Source organism: Phocoena phocoena, chromosome 6 (genome assembly GCF_963924675.1).
Source record: "Phocoena phocoena chromosome 6, mPhoPho1.1, whole genome shotgun sequence".
In the NCBI taxonomy this organism is placed as follows: Eukaryota; Metazoa; Chordata; class Mammalia; order Artiodactyla; family Phocoenidae; genus Phocoena; species Phocoena phocoena.
This window is the reverse complement of record NC_089224.1, coordinates 86,999,351-87,020,644: the sequence shown is the minus strand read 5'-3', so window position 1 is coordinate 87,020,644 and position 21,294 is coordinate 86,999,351. Positions and strand designations below refer to the sequence as shown.

At 35.9% G+C, this 21,294-nt stretch overlaps 1 protein-coding gene across 1 annotated transcript in view; it reads right to left on the bottom strand.

Annotated features, from left to right (window-relative positions):
• Window positions 1–21,294, bottom strand: part of SMC2 (structural maintenance of chromosomes 2) — a 49,962-nt gene that overhangs the window by 25,123 nt on the left and 3,545 nt on the right. The window contains exons 4-14 of the mRNA XM_065878582.1: window positions 20,890–20,928; window positions 18,171–18,281; window positions 17,920–17,964; window positions 16,414–16,647; window positions 16,034–16,183; window positions 12,792–13,025; window positions 10,963–11,122; window positions 10,335–10,452; window positions 9,442–9,580; window positions 8,941–9,060; window positions 1,449–1,653 (exon numbers count right to left, since the gene is read on the bottom strand). Coding sequence (XP_065734654.1) covers window positions 1,449–1,653; window positions 8,941–9,060; window positions 9,442–9,580; window positions 10,335–10,452; window positions 10,963–11,122; window positions 12,792–13,025; window positions 16,034–16,183; window positions 16,414–16,647; window positions 17,920–17,964; window positions 18,171–18,281; window positions 20,890–20,928 — 1,555 coding nt within the window. The remainder of the gene's footprint in view (window positions 1–1,448; window positions 1,654–8,940; window positions 9,061–9,441; window positions 9,581–10,334; window positions 10,453–10,962; window positions 11,123–12,791; window positions 13,026–16,033; window positions 16,184–16,413; window positions 16,648–17,919; window positions 17,965–18,170; window positions 18,282–20,889; window positions 20,929–21,294) is intronic.

Here is a 21,294-nt window from a genome sequence, read left to right as displayed (position 1 = left end):
TGGAATAAACTTGTAAGCTACTGAGATTTGGGAGCTGTTTATTACTACATCATAATGTGGTCTAAACTCGATGTAGCAGCGTAAACTGGTTTCACCTTACGTGCACTATAACTGTCTGGCAGTAACAGGCTGAGGTGTTAGGTTGGCAAGAAAACTCCAGGTTTGATGGGAGGATGCAAACGTCAATTAGCAATGCTATTGTGAGCACTTTGTTTATATGATATGGGGTTACATATTTGCCATCTCTTAAGCAGGAATTTTAAGAACCTCTAATTCAATGAAATCTAAAATATTTCTTCTATTTTAGATATTTAAAAATATTTGGTCTCTATCTTCCAATTGCAGATGCTAGTCATCTTGTACACTGGGGAACTTGATACTATATCATGGAATTCATTATATTGGCTGTTTTCTCGGCCTAGAAAGAAATTAAAACACTTGATATCTCAAGAGGCATCCAAGTCTCTTGGTTTGGTTAAAAGCACAAACTCTGTAATCAGAACACCTGAGTTCAAATTCTGAGCTCTGCCACTTACCAGCAAGTTACTTAATCACTCTATACCTTAGTTTCTACAACTGTATAATGGAGATGATAGTAATGTCTACCTTATGGTTGCTATAAGGATTAAATAAGCTAATCATTTAAAGTCCTTAGAATAGGGCTTTATAGAATGATAGAAATGTTCTATATTTGCACTGTCCAATTACCCACTAACCACTTGTGGTTACTGAGCCCTTGAAATATGACTAGTGCAATTAAGGAAATTATTTTAATTTTATTTAATTTTAATTATCTTATTTTGGTGTAAAGAGCCACATGTGGCTAGTAGCTACTGTATTGGACAGTACAGTCTTACAACACTGCCCAGTACACAATAAGTACTATTTAGTGTTTGTTATTTATTACACGGTCACTTGACACGGATTTGGAAACTCAGTATTGCAAATATTAGAACAAGAAATATATGGTCATTATCTCAGAATTCCTTACTTAAGGCATTCAGGCAGATTTAATTTTTTGTTTTACTTTTGACAGGAGCAGTAACATATACACAAATTAGAAGTTAACATGTTTCCTAAAGGAGAAGTGGGTTAGTTAAGCTACAAATGTACTGACTAAAAATACTTCATATCCTAGTGACAAGAATATCTTAATAAGACAAAAAGCAAGAGAAAATAAATGGGAATAGACGTAAGATGAATAAGAAAAGCTATAGGACTGATTACTAGCCTATGAGTTCCTTCAGGACAATGACAGTGTATAATTTCTCAATTAATATTAAGCACCTGTCACAAAGTAGGTATTCAAAAGAAAACTCAATCTTTTGATTAGGAATAAAACACTGGATTAACTCATTCCAAGCCCAATATTTCCTGTTTAAAAAAAAAAAAAGCCCCCATCCTATCTACCACGCAGAATTGTGAGGACAAAATGATATAAAACCTACCTCCACTCAACGTCCCGTGAGGATCAAATACATCACCTCCTAGAGTTACGGTTCTAGTCATTATCCTTTTATCGAAAGCTACCTTTTTTGCATTATCCATATTGTCACAAACAAATGTTGTTCCAAAGACAAATTCCATTGCTTTCTGAAGTTCTGGTTTGTATTCAACCAGGGAAAGAGCCACATGAACATTATTAGGGCCAACCTGGGGGAAAACAGTTGTCGGGATACATATTACTCCTTTCCTTTCAAATATTATTTTATAAAATAGTAAGAACTGCCACAACAGAAACTGAATACCTATCCAGCACTACAACTCCTTTTCAATTTTCTAAAATGCTATAGAAAACTCAACACTTTTAGAAAAAAACAATTCCAAGTTTAAACACTGAAAAATCTAAGTAAAACACTTAGCTAGAATACCAGTCATTATGAGAGTTTCGATCAAGCAGAAGCCACTACCAAGTTTCTAAATTCAAAGTGGATTATTTGAACACACTTTTTTTTTAACATCTTTATTGGAGTATAATTGCTTTGCAATGGTGTTAGTTTCTGCTTTATAACAAAGTGAATCAGTTATACATATACATATGTCCCCATATCTCTTCCCTCTTGTGTCTCCCTCCCTCCCACCCTCCCTATCCCACCCCTCTATTGAACATCCTTTCTTAATTAAAGTACATCAATTTCTGGATCAACACAATTACATAAAATGTTTTGCTTCAGTTATTAACTTGGTTGTTCCAAACTGAATACTTTTTCATTCAAATAAAACATGCTAAGGCAACCACCTGCCAGTTACAGAAATAAAAACAATGGAGTAAAAAAAATCTTTTTAAAATCCTTCAATCTTTTATTTTGATCCAACTGTCTTTTCAACCTTTGTTTATAGTGTCTACCTCTGCCCACATTTTTAGAACAACTTAGCATACTTTATGGAGCTTAGTAGTAGCAGAAATCATGATGAAGGCAGCTCTATGTAACATATGTTCAGCAGTGTCCTCTGACATAGCAGTTACCATTAAATGGGTCTGGCTGAGGGATCTGGGTAGAAGTGCTCTTGTTGTTACTTAAAACCCCAATTGACTTCTAACACTGGAACTTGACATAGGACTAAAATAACTTCCAAAACCTTCTAGACTCTAAGGTGATTTTTCTAAGTAAAGGATGTAAATACTAACCAAAAATACCACCTTTCAATTACTCTGTACTCATCTTTCTTCTTCTGATAGTAAACAATTTTCATTGAAGGCATCTCAATTTCAAGAAATATACTATCCATTTAGTATCTTAATTATACATGCATTTTCAGGTTTCATAGAATTTTCTTTTCAACTCATGCACTTGGAATGCCTGCTCAATAACTGATATCACTGCTGAATGTTATGATTGGCTTCATGTTTTTATCAAATATTATGCAACCACAACAGCCTTTTAAATGTATTTCCTTGTACTCATCTGTTTACTAGTAACCACACCACTTTAGATCTATCTCAGCAGCTGACTGCATATACTGGTTACCTGCTTGTATGTTCATAGGTTGGTAAGCAATCTAGAAAAGCTCTAATAGAGAAGCATCTCTGCAAGATGGATGGATACCTTCCATAACGGTTGTCACTGTAGTCAGTTTAAGTGTGCCTGGCATGAAAAAACCTGAAGAATTCTTGTATTTATCTATAAGCTCTATAATTCTATTTGGAAATCAAAACTTTAACATTTAATGCCACCTGATAGTCATGTGACTTAGGTTTAAAGACATTCTAGAAGATGGCAGAGTAGGGTGACGTGGAACACACCTCCCCACAAATAGATCAAGAATACATCTACAAATGGAACAATTCTCACAGAGCACCTTCTGAACACTAGCAGAGGACCTCAGACACCTGAAAGGACAAGAAAGATCCCCATGTAACCAGGTAGGATGAAAGAAATAAAAAAGAAAAGAGGAAGTGGGATGGGATGTACCCCTTGGAGAGGAGCTGAAGGAGAGAAGAGGTTCCCACACCTGGGGAGATATCCTCACCAGTGAGGAGATCAGATGGGACAGGAGGGGAGCTTCGAGGGCTCAGAGGGAAGTACAGCAACCAGTCTGTGACAGGCAGGACAGAGTGAGACCTACACGGATGGTCCGTGCCACAGTCGTGCGTGCCCCAGCCTGAGACACATGTGGTGGTACGGACAGGGGCTAGGCGCTGGAATGTGGGGTTTGGAGAGCTGACCTGGGGAGAGGACCACTTTTGTCTGCATGGAGTCAGCCTGAAGGGATAGGAGCAACCAGGAATGTTCGTGGAAGAAGCCCCAGCTACCACAGAAGCAAAGCGCTGTTGTTGAGCGGTGTGCGGACAGAGCCGCCACTGCAGCCTCTTTCCCCATGCACTGGCACCTGCCGCTGCAGGCACTACGAGGGGCTCCCGCCTGGGCAGCCCCCACATCCTGACCACTGCCCTGGCCCCCTCCCACCTGGGCGGACCCGAGCACCTTGACCGCCGCCCTGGCCCCCTCTTGCCTGAGTGGCCTCACAAGCACCAGTCACCACTCTGGCCCCCTCCTGCCTGGGCAGGCTTATGTGCTCAGGGCAGCCTCAGGAGCAGAGGCTGGTAGGTCTGAGCCCCAGGGGCCATGTGACTAAGGAAGAAGAGCTGACGTCTCTCCTTGCAGCTTTGTCAACCATGGATTTACACCTCTGCTGCCGGCTTTGTAAATTTACCACCTACAGAATATCCAAACAGACAACGAGTGCTCCTGCAGCTGAGACAGGTCTGCCTTTAGCAGCTGTGGGCTTTGTGCGGGTTGAACCAGGCCAGGGTCTGAGTTGCCTCCATAGGTCCCACAGCAACTCCATGTGCATGACTGCTGCAGTCCTGGCACCTCACTTCAGTGGATATGCATTGGTGGCCTGGTGAAAACAATGCTTTAGAGACACCAGGGCCAACTGCCAGCATACCCACAGTTAAGAGGGGACGAGAGCAGGGCCAACAACAGTGTACTTTGTGAGCCAGCACAATGGGTGGAAAGTGACACAATAGAGCACAATCACAGGTGAACAACTCCAGAGGAGGAATACTCAGTGGTTTCTCTCCCAGTGGGAGAGAAATCCTGCCTACCTCACACCGCAGATCAGAAACACAGCTCAGAAACAGATCTGGGGGCTTCTACTCCAACAACTAGGAAGCAGACCCTGCCCCTGACGGCAGTGACAACCACAGAGGAAAGTGGAGGCCCTGCTCAATATCCAGTGCAGGCTCTGGTCACCACAACACTGGCCACTGCCACCGAATGAAGAAAAAAGAATGAGAAAAAATGAGGACAGTCTCAGAGGCCTCTGGGACAACATTAAATGCAACAGCATTCACATTATAGGGGTCCCAGAAGGAGAAAAGAGAGAAAGGGTCTGAGAAAACATTTAAAGAGATGTAGCCGAAAACTTCCCTAAAATGAGAAAGGAAACACTCACTCAACTACAGGAAGCAAGGAGAATCAATACAGGATGAACCAAAGATACCAAGACACATGTTAACCAAACTGACAAAAATTAAATACAAAGAAAAACATTAAAAGTAAAAAGGGAAAAGCAACAAATAACATAGAAGGGAACCCCCATAAGGTTATCAGCTGATTTTTCGCAGAAATTCTGCAGGCCAGAGGCATAGAAAGCCCAGAGGCATGATATATTCAAAGTGATGAGAGGGAAAAACCTACAACCAAGAATACTCTACCCAGCAGGGCTCTCATTCAGATTCAACAGAGATCAAAAGCTTTACAGACTTTCTGCAGGGTTTTTATCATAAATGGGTGTTGAATTTTGTCAAAGTTTTCTCTGCATCTATTGAGATGATCATATGGTTTTTCTCCCTCAATTTGTTAATATGGTGTATCACGTTGATTGATTTGCGTATATTGAAGAATCCTTGCATTCCTGGAATGAAACCTACTTGATTATGGCGTATGATCCTTTTAATGTGCTGTTGGATTCTGTTTGTTAGTATTTTGTTGAGGATTTCTGCATCTATGTTCATCAGTGATATTAGCCTGTAGTTTCCTTTCTTTGTGACATCCTTGTCTACTTTTAGTATCAGGGTGATAGTGGCCTCGTAGGCATACAGGGAACTTTCCTCAACATAATAAAGGCCATATATGACAAACCCACAGCCAACATCATCCTCAATGGTGAAAAACTGAAACCATTTCCAATAAGATCAGGAACAAGACAAGGTTGCCCACTCTCACCACTATTATTCAACATAGTTTTGGAAGTTTTAGCCACAGCACTCAGAGAAGAAAAGGAAATAAAAGGAATCCAAATCAGAAAAGAAGAAGTAAAGCTGTCACTGTTTGCAGATGACATAATACTATACATAGAGAATCCTAAAGATGCTACCAGAAAACTACTAGAGCTAATCAATGAATTTGGTAAAATAGCAGGATACAAAGTTAATGCACAGAAATCTCTGGCATTCCTATACACTAAGGATGAAAAATCTGAAAGTGAAATTAAGAAAACACTCCCATTTACCACTGCAACAAAAAGAATAAAATATCTAGGAGTAAACCTACCTAAGGAGACAAAAGACCTATATGCAGAAAATTAAGACACTGATGAAAGAAATTAAAGATGATACAAATAGATGGAGAGATATACCATGTTCTTGGATTGGAAGAATTGACATTGTGAAAATGACTCTACTACCCAAAACAATCTACAGATTCAACGCAATCCCTATCAAACTACCAATGGCATTTTTCACAGAACTAGAACAAAAAATTTCACAATTTGTATGGAAACACAAAAGACCCCGAATAGCCAAAGCAATCTTGAGAACGAAAAAAGGAGCTGGAGGAATCAGGCTCCCTGACTTCAGACTATACTAAAAAGCTACAGTAATCAAGACAGTACGGTACTGGCACAAAAACAGAAATATAGATCAATGGAACAGGATAGAAAGCCCAGAGATAAACCCATGCACATATGGTCACCTTATCTTTGATAAAGGAGGCAGGAATGTACAGTGGAGAAAGGAAAGCCTCTTCAATAAATGGTGCTGGGAAAACTGGACAGGTACAAGTAAAAGTATGAGATTAGAACACTCCCTAACACCATAAACAAAACTAAGCTCAAAATGGATTAAAGCCCTAAATGTAAGGCCAGAAACTATCAAACTCTTAGAGGAAAACATAGGTAGAACACTCTATGACATAAATCACAGCAAGATCCTTTTTGACCCACCTCCTAGAGAAATGGAAATAAAAACAAAAATAAACAAATGGGACCTAATGAAACTTAAAAGCTTTTGCACAGCAAAGGAAACCATAGGGCTTCCCTGGTGGCGCAGTGGTTGAGAGTCCACCTGCAGATGCAGGAGACACGGGTTCATGCCCCGGTCCGGGAAGATCCCACATGCCACGGAGCTGGTGGGCCCATGAGCCATGGCTGCTGAGCCTGTGCTCCGCAATGGGAGAGGCCACGACAGTGAGAGGCCTGCGTACGGCAAAAAAAAAAAAAAAAAAAAAAAAGGAAACCATAAACAAGACCAAAAGACAACCCTCAGAATGGGAGAAAATATTTGCAAATGAAGAACTGACAACGGATTAATCTCCAAAATTTACAAGCAGCTCATACAGCTCAATAAGAAAAAAAACAAACAACCCAATCCAAAAATGGGCAGAAGACCTAAATAGTCATTTCTCCAAAGAAGATATACAGATTGCCAACAAACACATGAAAGAATGCTCAACATCATTAATCATTAGAGAAATGCAAATCAAAACTATAATGAGATATCATCTCACACCAGTCAGAATGGCCATCATCAAAAAATCTATAAACAATAAATGCTGGAGAGGGTGTGGAGAAAAGGGAATGCTCTTGCACTGCTGGTGGGAATGTGAATTGGTACAGCCACTATGGAGAACAGTATGGAGGTTCCTTAAAAAACTACAAATAGAGCTACCATATGACCCAGGAATCCCACTACTGGGCACATACCCTGAGAAAACCATAATTCAAAAAGAGTCATGTACCAAAATGTTCATTGCAGCTCTATTTACAATAGCCAGGAGATGGAAGCAAACTAAGTATCCATCATCGGATGAATTGATAAAGATGAGGCACATATATACAATGGAATATTACTCAGCCATAAAAAGAAACAAAATTGAGTTATTTGTAGTGAGGTGGATGGACCTAGAGTTTGTCATACAGAGTGAAGTAAGTCAGAAAGAGAAAGACAAATACCATATGCTAACACATATATATGGAATCTAAGAAAAAAAAATATGTCGTGAAGAACCTAGGGGTAAGACAGGAATAAAGACACAGACCTACTAGAGAATGGACTTGAGGATATGGGGAGGGGGAAGGGTAAGCTGTGACAAAGTGAGAGAGTGGCATGGACATATATACACTACCAAATGTAGAATAGATAGCTAGTGGGAAGCAACCGCATAGCACAGGGAGATCAGCTCGGTGCTTTGTGACCACCTAGAGGGGTGGGATAGGGAGGGTGGGAGGGAGGGAGACGTAAGAGGGAAGAGATATGGGAACATATGTATATGTATAACTGATTCACTTTGTTATAAAGCAGAAACTAACACACCATTGTAAAGCAATTATACTCCAATAAAGATGTAAAATAAAAAAAACAAAAAAAAAAGCTTTACAGACAAGCAAAAGCTAAGAGAATTTAACAGCACCAAACCAGCTTTACAACAAATTCAAAAGGAACTTCTCTAGGCAGGAAAAAAAACCAAAAAGGAGTCCACAACTAGAAGCAAGAAAATCACAAATGGGAAAGCTCACCAAGAAAGATAAACATAAAGTAAAAGTTGGAAATCATCCAGACACAAATACGATATCAAAACCAGCAACTGTGAGAAGAGAAGAGTACAAATGCCAAGAAATGGGAAATGCATTTGAAGTTAAGAGACCAGCAACAGAAACACTCATAGATTTCAAAATCAAACTTATGGTTACCAAAGGGGAAACGTGAGGGAAAGTGATAAATTAGGAGATTGGGATTAACATATACACACTACTATAAATAAAACAGATAACTAACAAGGATCTACTGTATAGCACAGGGAACTCTACTCAATATTCCATAATAACCTATATGGGAAAATAATCTGAAAAATAATGGATATATATATATATATAACTGAATCACGTAGATGTACACCTAAAACTAACACAACATTGTAAATCAACTATACTCCAATAAAAATTTAAAAAATAAAATAAGGACATTTAATACTACAACTTTAAAATATCAAAGGGTATTTTAGTCTTCCAACATTTCTATTCTCTCTCCATCTAATTTCACAAAAGCCAACTTATTCTCTTTGGTATCTTAACTTTTTTAAGCATGGTATCACAATAAAATTTTGTGCTTTGATATATGATTTAAATCGCTATTTACTTCAAAGGACAAAGCTAATGTCCTGTAATTAAAAAAAAAAAAGTAAGATGCAGATAAAGCATATAAAAAAGACTTACAAGATTCTGAGCAACCCTCAGAGTTTCTGGAGCAATACATCTGGCTGAAATTTTATTGAGTGGAATTATAGTGTATCTACGCTTCAATTCCCCCTTTTCTAGTAGCTTTTTTCCAGTAACCTAAAACGTTGTGCATTAGAAATGAAAAAAATATTAATGACAGAACATTTAAATGGAATGAGTGCAAGTTTAGGAATCCATAATCAAATAAATGCTGAATGCCTACTATCCTGAACAATCAAAATTCTAAGATCGATAATATGCATTCTGGGCTCCTGAGTTAGCATTACTCAGCCATAATAAAGAACGGAATACAATTAATCAAATATAATCAATAACATAATTAAAAAATCATTAGCTCTATAGTTTTACCCTGTAAAGATAAGCATCCAGCCTTAGGAGAAGCTTAAAACATCAAGAAAGTACCCAGTTCTACTAGGAACACATGATTTTTCAAGCTAAACAGCAATTATAGCTTTTCTTTCATGAAAATCAATTTACCTCTGTGTCTACTACAACATTGTAGAGTCGGTCCCCAGCCACCAATTCTAAAGCTGTGGTTGCAGAAGTATCTTTCACACTAAACAGTGAAGCTACAAGTCCTTTCACACAATTTCTATTCCAGTTCTTCTCTGGATCCCTAAAACAGAAAAGTGGACAAAAATTAATCTTAGATAAGAAAATAGAAAAAGTTGTACTTTAGTAGTCAAGAGCTCTTTCTGACAATAAAGTAATAGCACAAGAATCATATAGTTTTAATGGAACAAAAATTTTCAAATGTCTCAGATGACTAGCCAGCTACAGGCATACCTTTTTTTGTGTTTCACAAATACTGCTGTTTTTTGTTTTGTCTTGCTTTTTACAAATTGAAGGTTTATGGCAACCCTGCACTGTCAGCTGATAGTATTTTTTAGTAATAAAGCCTTTTTTAATTAAGGTATGTACATTGGTTTCTTTACACAGTATGCTACTATACACTTGACTATTGTTTTAAAATCAATTGAAAGATCTTTCAGTATATGTTTTCAATGTAACAAAAATAACTTTGATGTTCTAATCTTTGTAATACATATATTAAGTACTCCATGAAAAAAGAACCATATAGTAAAACAAACTGTAAAATGTTAATGTTTACAGTTATTTGATATTAATGATATAATAACTTTAAAGGAACTTTCCAACTGAGATTAAATTCCCCTCATTTTGGTTTTAAGATTAGTGGCATTAGTAGCCTTAAATTTCACAAGAATTTCCCCTGCCTACAAATCTGAAACATTCAATAAACATTTAAGGAAAATATATCAATTAAGGAAAAGCAGCTTACAATAACTTTCATACAAAAATATATCCTGGTTATTACCATTATGTTAGAATTCAATGTTTAGCTCTCTTACCTGTAGGCAAATCGAAGATTGGGAAATCTGGCCAAGAGAGCTTCATATGTTTCTTTCAATCTACTGATATCACGAGATAGCTGCCTGTGCCTTTCCAGAAGGCATTCCTCCTTGTTTTCTGAACAATAAATCATAAGTAAATTGAAACCAAGTTTTAAAAACTCAAATATTCTACTGCTTTAAGGAAAATATTAGTAACCTCTATTTCCAAAGCATTTCTAAAAGCAAAATACAAACTTCTGGTAAGTATTAAATAAAAGCATGCTTGACATTCAAATTTCTATCAAGTGTCAAGTAGACATATTTCCAACACATAACACCATTTTCATGCCAAGAAACAACATATGAATTGGATACCTACTAATGTAGAAATATATAAATAACATTTTTGAGTTTTCAAGTGAAACTTCAGAGTGACTAAAGCAGGAAATTCTCAGTATTGAGCTTTCAAAAATTCAAAGGGTTGATTTATACTTATTTTTTGTGACTATATTTATAAATAATTCCTATACTAATATCCATTAATATTAATGGGATAAAATATTTCCTACTTGCTATTTCCTTTATTTAAGGAACTTTCTATCAATAATCACTACTTCCTAATGATTTAACATCTTTAAAGACCAACCTTCATAATTTAGCTTTTTCATTTCGGCTTCAAGTTTTTCTCTAAGTTTCTTCACAGCTTCTAAAGCTTCTTGATCCTTCCTATAGCCACCATCCATCTTCTTAATTTCTGTTTGTTTAGTCTTTAATTCTTGTTGGGCATGTTTCAACTTCATCTGAGCCTATAACAGAAAAATGTAACAAGACTATATGAGGCAGACAGTGCTAGTGATAAAATGGCCACAGATTCAGATTGCTTTAAGAGACATCAGTCTTAAAAATGTAACTGTTTGGTCACTTGGATCAATACCTCAGTAGATCATTTCCCAATGTTTTCACCTCAAAACACTACTCAGAATATAAATGAATAAAAGCTCCAATCATTAAATAATTTGCAATTTAAGTCCATATTTTTAATATTTATAAAACTGATATCAATGAGCTTAAAAATTATATCAAAGAGTAACTATCGGGGCTTCCCTGGTGGCGCAGTGGTTGAGAGTCCGCCTGCCGAAGCAGGGGACACGGGTTCGTGCCCCGGTCCGGGAGGATCCCACATGCCGCGGAGCGGCTGGGCCCGTGAGCCATGGCCGCTGAGCCTGCGCGTCCGGAGCCTGTGCTCCGCAACGGGAGGGGCCACAACAGTGAGAGGCCCGCGTACCGCAAAAAAATAAAAAAAAAAAAAAAAAAAAAGAGTAACTATCATTAGCTGGTTAAATTAAAAACAAAATAGAAAGCTATTTCTATCACTTTCTTCCCTCCTTTTCCACTTAGATATGCATGTTTGTATTTATGTATATTTGTGTCGTATAATTAACTGTACAACTGTATTGAACAATGAGAAATAAAATTATACAGGAAAAGGAAGCTAAACTGACAGAAAAATTTAAAAACTATAAGTCTGATATTTAAATGCTAGTTTATATAATTGAGCACTATTCCTTAAAACCATGAACTAGTATTCTAAGATCTAAATGACTGTATACTTCCTTTAAAACTGGATGGTGGACTTTTCCCAATATAAAATAAGCTAACAAAAAAAAACTGACCATCACCTTTTTTGTGACCATAAGCTTCGAATGAAAAAGTTGCAAATATATAATAGAAAACCTTGAATGGGATTAATACACACACATCTGTGTATATTTTTAAAGATGAGTCCTCCATTAAAAAACAAATCAAAGAATGTGCGTGTGTATATATACATTTTTTCTTTCTGCCATCAAAACTCCTGCGTTCATAGGACTTCTAAGCTGTACAACTATCTAAACAAATATGAAAACCATTTTATAGATCGAAAAGCCATTGAAGATTATGAAATCAGAGTAGGGAAACCAAAGACTGGAATGGGGGTAAATGGGAGGTAGAGATACTTCCAAGGAGGAGACTACAAAGTTTCAGAAACAAAGTTTTAAAGAACTAAGTGTGGTGGACATAGAAATGAAGACATTTTTGTTTTCCTGTTAAAGCTTAAAACTTCAATTTTATGTCAATAAAATAGCAAAAAGATGAAAACAAACTAACCTCAAATATTCCATACAATGCTGAAAGCAGAACAGAGCATTTATGGCACTTATAATTTCAATTAATCTATAAAGGTATTTTACGTTTTATAACATCTTAAACTAACATTGTCAACAGTTAGCAATCAACATATTTGAATTTCATTGTTTTAGGTGCTTAAGAGTGACAGAATATAGTAAACAATAAAAAGTTCCTTGATATTGATCTGATTATTTTCAACATTTTATAACAACTGCCAAAGCATAATGTGAAGGAGCTTCTCAAAAAAAAATGAAAATAAAAAAATTTTTTAAAACTGCAATCACATAGTGCTTACTGTCTATTTACCTGTTTGGCTTCTGTCTGAACTTTACTTATGTCATTTTTACAGGCCATCATTTGACCAGCAAGAGTTGCTTCTGCTCCATCTTCATTACTGGACAGGCCGGCGGAAACAGCATTGAAGTGCTGCTGTGCAGCAGCCAAGGCTTCAGCATCTTTATTACTTGCTTCTTGAAGGGCACTCAGCCCATCTGTCATCTTTTTAACCTCTTTTTCCTTTGCTGCTAAAGTTTTAGAATCCTTTAGGAAGAGTTTCAGATTGGAAAGTATTATATTTTAGAAAACCATACATTTTCTTAAACACATATACCTTTATGTCATCAAATTTCACAGCAATTTGAAGTGAACATGGTAATTTAACCATCATAACTTTATACTTTATTCCCATTTTGAAATTCAGCCTTTCTCAGTTTTTAGGATAAATGTACCTCTTATCCTAATAATACTTTCATTCCGTATGTTATAGTCAAATCTGGGAGACAGTGAACTAAAACATCATTGCAAATTTAAACAAACCACTTGAAAAAACTAAAAATCAAGTTCTAAACCTATAAAATTGAAATAATAACCACCCTACCCAAAGCTTCAAAGTAGAGATTTTAGGATTAAGAGCATGAATAGGAAAATATAAGCTATTAAAGGCCATAAATTTAAGTGTTAAATAATTATGGGAACAGCATTACTAACACTTAACACCTTTTAAGTTCTAGTAACCAGGTATCTAATGCTATGTAAGATACCAGCACTGAAAGAAAAAAAAAAGAAAAAAAAAATCTAGTCATATTTACATGAAAGTGACCAGAAATTTTGGCTCACTTAATTCATGATTCATTGGATATTTATTAGATATGTACCAGGCATTATTCTAGACATTAAAGACATAGGGTCCTCAGGGAGCCTACATTTCTAAGGTGGAAGACATAGTAAACAAATAACTAGAGCAAGGTAAAGGGACAAGGAATGATGGGACTACTGTTTTAAGAATGATGAAGGAAGCCCTTTTGTGATGATATTTTGAGCAGAAACCTAAATGAAACAAAAGGAGTGATCATGCTAATACTAGGGGGACAGCATACTTGGCAAGCTCTGAGAAATATGCTTGGGTGTTAGAGGAACTGTGGTTGGAGCACAGTGAGCAAGTGAAAGCAAGGTAACTATTAAGGACACTACTGAGTATCCCTCCTGGGAGGTGATGGGTTCAACCAGGTTAGCAGTGAAGGAGGTGTGAAAAGTGGCTGTATTCTGGATATACTTTTAGAGTCAACAGAATTTGTTGATGAACTAGATCCCATAGAGTTTGAGAGAAAAGGGAAAATTCAGGAGGACTCCAGGTTCTGGAGTGAACAGCTAGGTTAATAGTGGTATCATTTACTTACATGAGAAAAATTCAGTAACTCAGGCAGGTTTGGGTAGGTAGGGAAAATTTAAGAGTTCTATTTTGGTTATGTTAAGTTTTAGACTTCTAAAGTCATCCATATAAAAATGTCAATTAAATAGCTTGACAAATGAGTCCTTCAAAGAAGGAGTCAAGGCTAATTATTGATTTGAAAGGCATCAATATATAGACGGTATTTAGGGCTATAGGGCTGTATGGGATCACCTAAGAAATGAGTGTATATAAAAGAAGTCTGAGCACTAGCCCTGGGGCATGCCAGCATATGTATTTTGATTTGTATTTTCAACCTGGATTCAAGGTTCATATATTCAACTATCAAACCAACATCTCTACTTAGATGTCTAACTGGCTCCTCAAGCCTATTATCCTCCACTCAACAAATGTTAACCATATTTCACACTGTCAAAGACAAATCTCTGGAGTTACCCTTCAGTCCTTTTTCACAGTCAAAAACCAATCTGCTGGTACTATTTACAACAGCCAAGACATGAAAACAACTTAAATGTCCATGGACAGAGGAATGGATAAAGATGTAGTGTGTATGTACACACACACACACACACACACACACACACACAATGCAATATTACTCAGCCATTAAAAAGAATGAAATAATGCCATTTGCAGCAACATGGATGGACCTACAGATTATCATACTGAGCAAAGTAAGTCAGAAAGAGAGACAAATACCCTATGATACCATTTATACGTGGAATCTGAAACATGACACAAATGAACATATCTACGAAACAGGAAGACTCACAGACATAAAGAACAGACTTGAAAAAAAAAAAAAAAAAAGAACAGACTTGTCGTTGCCAAGGGGGAGGTGGGTGGGGAAGGGATGGGTTGGCAGTTTGGGACTAGCAGATGAAAACTATTATATATAGGATGGATAAACAACAAGGTCCTACTGTATGGCACAAGGAACTATATTCAACGTCCTGTGATAAACCGTAATGGGAAAGAATATGAAAAAGTATATACATATAACTGAGTCACTTTGCTGTATAGCAGAAATTAACACAACATTGTAAATCAACTATACTTCAATTAAAAAAAAAAAAATCTACTGGGTCTGTCTGCTGGACCTATCCTTAAAATACACATAAATTCCCACAACTTCTCTAATATCCCAACTTCTATTGCATTTATCCAAGGGCTATCACCTGGACACCTACTACCTGGATTCCCTGTTTCTTCCATTTATCTTTAGTTTATCCTCAAAACAGCAGTAGTCCTACTAAAATATTAAAACGTCATGCTTCTGCTCAGCCAACTCCAGCAGCTTCCCATGCCACTCGGAATAAAGGTCAAAGTCCTTCACATGTTTTGCAAAATCACATGTGATCCTACACCCCATTACCTTTCTGCATTTCTACTACTTAGTGATAACCAGCTACACTTATCTCTTTACTTTTCCAGTACCTTAGGCACTTGGGGCAATTGCTGTTCTTTTGCCTGGAACATCTTTCCCCACAGCCTCCCAATTTATCTACATTGTTCTCTGACCTCCTACAGGTCTTTAATGAAATACAGCCCTCCCAATGAGACCTTCGATGGCTACCCAATTTAAAATCCCAAACTACACCCCCATCCCCTATACTACAACCCTCTGCACTGCTTTATTTTCTCTCCACATCAGTTATCACTATATAACATGATATTTTTCACTTATTTATCATCTTTATCATCATTTCCCTCACTGGAACAAAGACCCACAAGGTGTTTTGTCCATTGCTACATCCTACCCCAAAGAATTACCCTTGATCCATAGCAGACACTCAATAAATATTAACAGAATGGATAAATGTATACTACTAGAATTAAATTACACTTCTTGTTTGCTTACCTCTACCATATTTTTTTCCAGCTCTTTGCGTTTGTTCTCTTCACTTGCCAGATTTTTCTTCTTGAAATCAAAGGCACTCTGAGATTTAGTATTAACTCGCTGAGCTTCTGCAAGAGCATCTTCTAAAGATCGGAGTATACCTCCAATTTCCTATAATCAAATGCACAATCAATGTACTTAAAAATTTGTTCATGGTGCCCTTTTCTTGTATAATTTCTACATAAATTATTGACTTTTTATAAGCTATTTCATTATTATACTTTAAGGTTAAGAAATCGATACAGAAGACAATGCCCAGTAAATCTTAAATAGTTATTGTATAATATATAATTTAATATCTTTTTCAGAGTGTATATTCTATTCTTACATATATGCCTGACCTTATCTTTTCTTTTTTCCAACTCTTCTATTTCATGACTAAGTGCTTTTATTTTTTTATCATTTTCAGACAATTCTTCTTGAAGCTTCACAATTTTATCCTGCATTTCTTTTAACTCCTCAGCTGAGCGTTCTTTGGTATCTTCAGCCAGCAAAAACTGATAAGCAATATATAAACGACTCAAATGTTCTATTTCTCTCATTAGCTTTTGGTACTCCAGGTAGGAAGATCTTTCCTGAAAGAGAAATCACCAGTAAAGTATAACTCAAAATTCATATTTTTAAACAAATTTGGAAAGAATCAAAATACAGCAACATGTATAAAATTTCCCACTACATGATATAATGGATTTTGTCTTAAACTGAGTGATCATGGATTATAAATTTTAGAAAGCTTTAAATAACATTAGAACTATGGTTAGATAGCATAATACCATCTCTAGTGAATGTGGTTATTTCTTCTCAAATATAATCAGGCAGTTGGGATTAACAAAGAAATGCAGACATAAGATTCACAGACTGGCAGTAATAAGAAGTCTATATAAATACAACCTACACAACCATGAATGATGCACTATTAGATGTACTTTGTAGTAGTATTACCAAGATGCCCACCCAACATTCATTCATGTAACTATAAGTATTTGCTCACACATTACTAAACTTGATTCCCGTTAGGACCTACTGGGACAAAGTAACAAAATAACAAAAAGTTCCTAACTTGAAGAAACAAATTCAGGGTGATTAAATGACCACTCCATATTTTTAGATTTAGAAAGAACTTGTCAAAATCAAACATGACATCTAGGTTTAAACTCGTGATCTAGTGTTTTCTACTAAATCATACATACAAAAGGCAGAACCTTCAAGATCACAATTTTTCAGTTTTTCCAATAATGTCTATGCTACTATATGGATTCAGAAGAGAGCTTGAGAAATATCAAACTTTAATCAACATTTAATAAATTCCTAAATACATAATTTAAAACCAATGTGCTATAAACACATTCTTTCACTGAAACACTAATTACAATGTCAGAAGCTGCAAAGATTATAGAGAAAACAGTCATCTGTTTCAATACCTTTCGTTTACCAATTGCCTTGACAGCAGCAATTATAATGACAGCCCCGTTTTATCCGAGAAGTTATTCACTGTACCAAGAAAAGTCACTGAGAGGGCCATATCTTTATGAAATATTATTCCATTCAATTCTAAATGTACAGGAAAATTTAGACTTCTCTTCAACAAAGAATTAAAATCTGGCATATTTTCTGAGATTAAGACAGGCAATCTATTTACAAAACCATTATGACTTAACAGATATGAAGTACACTGTCCTCTACAAGCAGAAGGCTAAGTATGGACTACCAACTCTAACGCCTTATCTCATGCGCCAGAATAATTCCTGAGAAGTGGTACATGTTTCATCCCCATGTGTATGATCGTGGATACATCACCAATTTTGAGAAACATTCTAGCTGGCTGTCCTCACATATATAGTACATACCTCTTTTAATTTCTGAATGGTTGGAGTAATTTCTTCTTCAAGTATCTGGAAAATACAGGAAGATCATATTTTTCAGTATGTGAAGTACCATTAAAGAAATTTAAAAGGGAGAAGTAGGATGTAAGACTAAGGAAAACTGAACTAAGGCTGGGCGGAGCGGGGGTGTGGTAGAATTTCCCTTTTTACAGCAGAGAAACTCTAAATGCAAAACTATTCTCTTCTCTCAAAATATTTTATATAAATTTAATTACCATCTTAATTTCTTTCAGCTTAGCCTCCTTTTTTTCTATAGTCTTCTGGGCAGCTATCTTTTTGTATTCATACATCCTGGTTCCAGCTGCTTCTTCTATCATGGACAAAATCTGGAAAGACGATTGTATTAATGTTTTAAGAATCCAAGACAATGAGTCTCATTGGAATTTACATTAAGGATATTATTTAATGCCTTAACCTAAGTATCTTAACAAAATTATGGATCATAAAAGTTAAGTACATAAAATTGTGCATATTAGCTAATAACCCTAACATTCAAGAAACATTTCTGGCCTTCACTCCAATTCTAAAATCAAACTTTATGCCATGCTGAGGTTCCAGAATGCATTTCCTTTAAAACTGAAACCAGTAATTCCTTCCTCCTCTTTTCCTTCAAATATGAGTCTTAGAAAAAGTAAAGGCTAACAACATTCAGTTTTCATTTTAGAAATTTCTACTTAAAATTGTTCCAAGTGAGACTTCAGCCATTTTGTTCCTACAAGGATGAAGCATGGCCTAACGTCTGCATTCCAACTGTGGCACATGCTTTAAGAACTTGGGAAAGTAACTTAATTTTCTCTGTGCCTCTGTTTCTTCTTCTGCAGAGTACTGATAATATCTCACAACATTGCTGAGAAGTAAACATTAAGTAAAATAATTCATGAGAAGTACTCTGAAAAAGGCAAATATTAATTACAATTTTGTAAGTAGGACAATTTTGCTAGCACTCCTTTTTCAGAAGCTTCTAGTCACCATCAATCCCTATCTCAAGAGGATTATTTCTCTGAAAACCATTTTGATTTCTATGTATTTGACAGGTTTTGAATTAGAAGTTTTCCCTTAAGATGTTATCTAAAGAAAATAAGCATGACCTATGGTCAAACCAGACTAGTATTATCAATTATCAGTCATCTTCTTAGTTCTTCTCCATAGGAAAAAAATACCAAAAGAGCTTTTGCTCTTATACAAAACATTCATTCCTTCGTACCAACTCTTCTCAAGGGGGCTCTAAGAGAAAATTAAGTCTTAATGTCCTAAGCAATCCATTGTATGTAATGAATTAATTTCACTCAAATCTTTTTCTATAGGCTGACATGGAACACCAGTTGAGAAAGGCTACTTTATAGAGGCAAAATTTCTTTTAATACTGTATCGGGCACATAAAATTCCTAGACATCAGTCTTGGCAATGAGTTTTTTTTGGATTTGACACCAAAAGCAAAGGCACCCAAACCAAAAGTAAACAAGCGGGACTACATCAAACTAAAAAGCTTCTGCACAGCAGAGGAAATCATCAACAAAATGAAAAGGCAACCTACTGAATGGGAGAAAATATTTGTAAATCATATATATAAGCGGTTAATAACCAAATACACAAAGAACTCATACAACTCAATAGAAAAAAATCAAATGAAAAAAATGTGCAGAGGGTATGAATAGATATCTTTCCACAGAAGACATACAAATGGGCAGCAAGTGCATGAAAAGATGGTCAACATCACTAATCATCAGGCAAATGTAAATCCAAACCACAATGAGATATCACCTGTCAGAATGGCTATTATCAAAACGACAAGAAATAACAAGCGCTGGTGAGGACGTGGAGAAAAGGGAACTCTTGTGCACTGTTTGTGGGACTGTAAATTGGTGCAGCCACTATGAGAAACAGGATGAAGTTTCCTCAAAAACTTAGAACTACCATATCCAACAATTCCACTTCTGGACATTTATCTCAAGGAACCAAAGACATCTGCACTCCCATGTTCACTGCAACATTATTTGCAATAGTCAAGACATGGAAACAACCTAAGTGTCCACTGATGGATGAATGGATAAAGAATATGTGATATTTATATATATAAATAAATTAAATAGAGTATTATTTAGCCGTACAAAAAGGAAATCCTGCCATTTGTGACAGCATGGGTAGGGCCTCGAGGGCATTATGCTAAGTAAATTAAGTCAGACACAGAAAGACAAAAACAGTATAATCTCACTTCTATGTAAACTCTTAAAAAAAAAAAAGTGAACTCATAGATACAGAGAACAGATTGGCGGTTGCCAGAGGTGGGGAAAGGGTGGTGGGCAAAATGAGTACAGGTAGTCAAAAGGTACAAACTCTTAGTCCTGAGGATGTAATGTATGGCATGGTGACTACAGTTAGTAATACTGTACTGCATATTTGAAAAGTGCTGACAGAATAAATCCTAACAGTTCTCATCTTAAAAAAAAATTTTACCTGTGTGGTGACAAATGTTGAGTAGACTTACTGTGATCATTTTGTGAGATATACATATATTAAATATATGTATATATATATAGAATCATTATGTTGTACACCTGAAACTACTTTATGAATTATATCTCAATTAAAAAAAATAATTTTTAAAAAATTTTGCTTAATAAGGTCCTAAGACTTTTCTTTTACTTCTTTTAAGGATTCTCATTTAATCCTCAGAACAGACCCTGAGGTAAGGATTATTGGCTCCAATTTATGGATGAGGAAAGTAAGGTTCCGAAGGTTTGTTACATAACTTAAAAAAAAAACGGGGCACAGTGTTAAATATTAAAAAACAAAACTATTTCCTCTACTTATCATTCTTAAATGTTTCCAAGAGTTTTAATAATGGAAAAAATTATGTTAAAAAAATTGATTACCTAGAAGATTAAGACAATATCGATAATTACTATTTTTACTGTCCTTAAAGAGTACTCTTACCTCTGGAGGTTTCATATTCAACACTTTTGTAATTCGGCCCTGAAAATAAAATTGGCAAACTTACTATGATAATAACAAAACATAGAAAGAATAACCTAAGACATACATGTTTATCTGCACTGAAGCTGTTGTATCCTAATACACCAATCTTTTGGGAGTTATTTCTTCCACCTACATGAAAAGATGTTTCTTTTATTATATTTGAGACCAAAGGTAGCTTATAACTCTAGAATTTTGTTACCCACTTTCTCACGAGTGATACAAATTACATGTTATTAAATGATAAAGTTAACTCGACCATATTTCCGAAACAGTTAATATTAATGATGTAGAAGTCTCCAATTCTAAGACAGGTAAGTATATAAATTAATGTTAGCATAATTATTGAACATTTCTTGATTTTTT